This window comes from Rhea americana, unplaced genomic scaffold, assembly GCF_003343005.1.
Source record: "Rhea americana isolate MKP2758 unplaced genomic scaffold, rheAme1 scaffold_193, whole genome shotgun sequence".
Lineage (NCBI taxonomy): Eukaryota > Metazoa > Chordata > Aves > Rheiformes > Rheidae > Rhea > Rhea americana.
In genome coordinates, this window is record NW_028186072.1 from 12,851 (window position 1) to 15,093 (window position 2,243).

Genomic DNA, 2,243 nt, shown 5'->3' on the forward strand with positions numbered 1-2,243 from the left:
CGTGCCCGCGCCCCGCCCCGTCGCGCCGCGTCACGCCCCACCGCCCCTCCGCGTCGCGCGGCGAGGGGACGGGCGCTCCTCGGGGCGGGGCCTCAGTCCGCGCCAGGGACGTGCCGCGCGGCTCCGCCCGTACATAAGGCCGGGACGTGGCGCAGTGCTGGGGTGCTGGTGCCGCCGTTGTCGGTGGGCGCTGCCGCCATGGCAGGTGGGTGAGCGCGGGCCCCCGGCATCCGTGCTGCGGCTTCTGGCGGCGCGGCGCGGGCTCGTGGGGCCGCCGGGCGCGGCGCAGGACTGAGGCGCGGCGGCTATTTTTAGGCTGCGCCGCGGCACGTTCCCTGGGCGGGACGGGGCCCCCGCAGGGGCTCGGCGGCAGCCGCGGGCGGGCGGGGAGGACGCCCGTGCTCCGGCCCGGCTGCGCGCTGTGCTGGAGGTCGCCGTGCCGCCAGCCGCCGTTGGAGTGCAGCGGGGCCGCCGAGCCTCGCCGCGGCTGGCCGGGGCCGCTCGCAGCGCCAGGGCCGGTGCAGCGCGCGGGTCTGCGCGCTTTGCGGCGGGCGAGTTACTGCYCCTCGGCAGGGGGGTGCGGCGCTGTCCTCCCGCTTCTGCTCGCCTGGCGGCTGGTGTAACATGTTTCACTTTTAGAGCCGCGAGAGGCTCGCGATCCGCCTCCTGCGGCACATGTTGTGTAGATACTCCTGTTCCCTGAGGAATCCTGGGCTCAAAACCAGCCGGATGTACTCACCTCCTCTCAGAGGAGCGGATGAACACCTGTGAGAGCTGTGGATGCGCCTTTAGGAGCTGGCGTCGCTGTCGATGCCCGTGTGGTGCTCCGAGCCTGGCGTGCCTGTCCGCTGAGGGTGCACCTTGCTCGGGCCTTGGGGCCCGTGCGAAGGGCTGCTTCAGCTTTGTGCTGCAGCCTGTGAACCAGGCAGCCAAAGAGGTCCTTGAAATAGCTTCTGAAGATACAGAGTGGCTCCAGTAAGCTGTCACATGAGAAAGTTTTGCCCAGATAAGTCAGTTATGACTTATGAAGCTGTACAAATATCCTGTGCTTTGTGTTGCAGCCATGTTATCACTAGTAGCTAAGTTTACTGTTCCTCTGTGGTGAGGGACAGCAATGACTACAGTGTGAACAGACCTTCTGTGGAAGAAGAGTTACGGTGAATGGACATGGGGGAGGATTGCAAGGGAGGCTCACACAACTAGAAGGTTTCTGTGTTGGGTGGAATGGACTGGTCTCTTGTAGATTTAACTTCCATGTTAAGCAGTAACTGGTCTTGCCTAGCTTGTAGCATGGACTCATATGTAACATCTATGAATGTAGCGAAGAGAAGCTATGAGATGGGGCATGTTTTATTCAGAGCTGTGAAAGCTGTACTGACTTTGTAGCTCTACAAGCTGCCAATGTCCTCCTCCTGCCAAGCAGTTGTAATGTTTCCAAATGTAGTTGAGATGGGCTAGAGGGCTTTTTTAGTCTTTACTTCATAATTAAATTGGCTTTATTTCTTGAAGACCCATGTGTCACAAGCTACCTCACTAGTAAACATAGCAATACAGAAATTGAATACTCAGTTTGAGCGAGGAGACCTGCCAAGAGTATACAGGCTAACAGTGAAACACAAAAGATTAGTCTGTCAGTGGCAAGGATACTAGAAGAACGAGTCTTCTGCTGAAAAAATTAGTACAGTCTTGCCTTGTCTGTGTTGGATTTTTAGTGAGCTGTCTGTGTAGAGTAAGATGCAAATTTGGCGATAATGCATGCTTCCCTATTGGATGGATGTTTATGCCACCTAAAATGGTACACACTTGTTACTTGTGAAGCATCAAAGCTCTAAAAAAAAGGAAAGTATCATATAGATTTGCTGAATTATGTGAAGTAATATGAACTGCTAGTTTAATGAATTAAAATACTTTTTATTTCTGGCTTTATAGAATTTTTCTTGAATTATGTAACTGACCACTGTGATCCAAATTCCTGGGGCTAATTGGTTTGGCTGACAGATAAAATACAGGGTTTTGAAGCTGGCTTGTAGAACATATCTGCTGAGTGTTTAGACCACTGTGATACATTACTCTGTTAACCACTGTTTAGGTGGCATTAAAATCAAATAAAAACGTGACTGTCTTACAGGCTGAGTAGTTGTCCCAAATGACATGATCCCTCTGAAAATAGCTTCCAAAATTTTGATGTGAAAAAAACTCTTCTTGAAATTCCTACCAAAAAATTTTGCAGATAGTCTTCCAAA

At 53.4% G+C, this 2,243-nt stretch overlaps 1 protein-coding gene across 2 annotated transcripts in view; it reads left to right on the plus strand.

Moving 5' to 3' along the window:
- The first annotated feature begins 64 nt into the window (after positions 1–64).
- Positions 65–2,243, plus strand: part of GYG1 (glycogenin 1) — a 15,284-nt gene continuing 13,105 nt past the window's right edge. Inside the window, exon 1 of one of the 2 annotated variants that reach the window (XM_085302803.1) lies at positions 65–205. In XM_085302803.1, coding sequence (XP_085158929.1) covers positions 199–205 — 7 coding nt within the window. In that variant the 5' untranslated portion in view covers positions 65–198. The remainder of the gene's footprint in view (positions 206–2,243) is intronic. The other variant, XM_085302804.1, reaches the window with a different exon arrangement.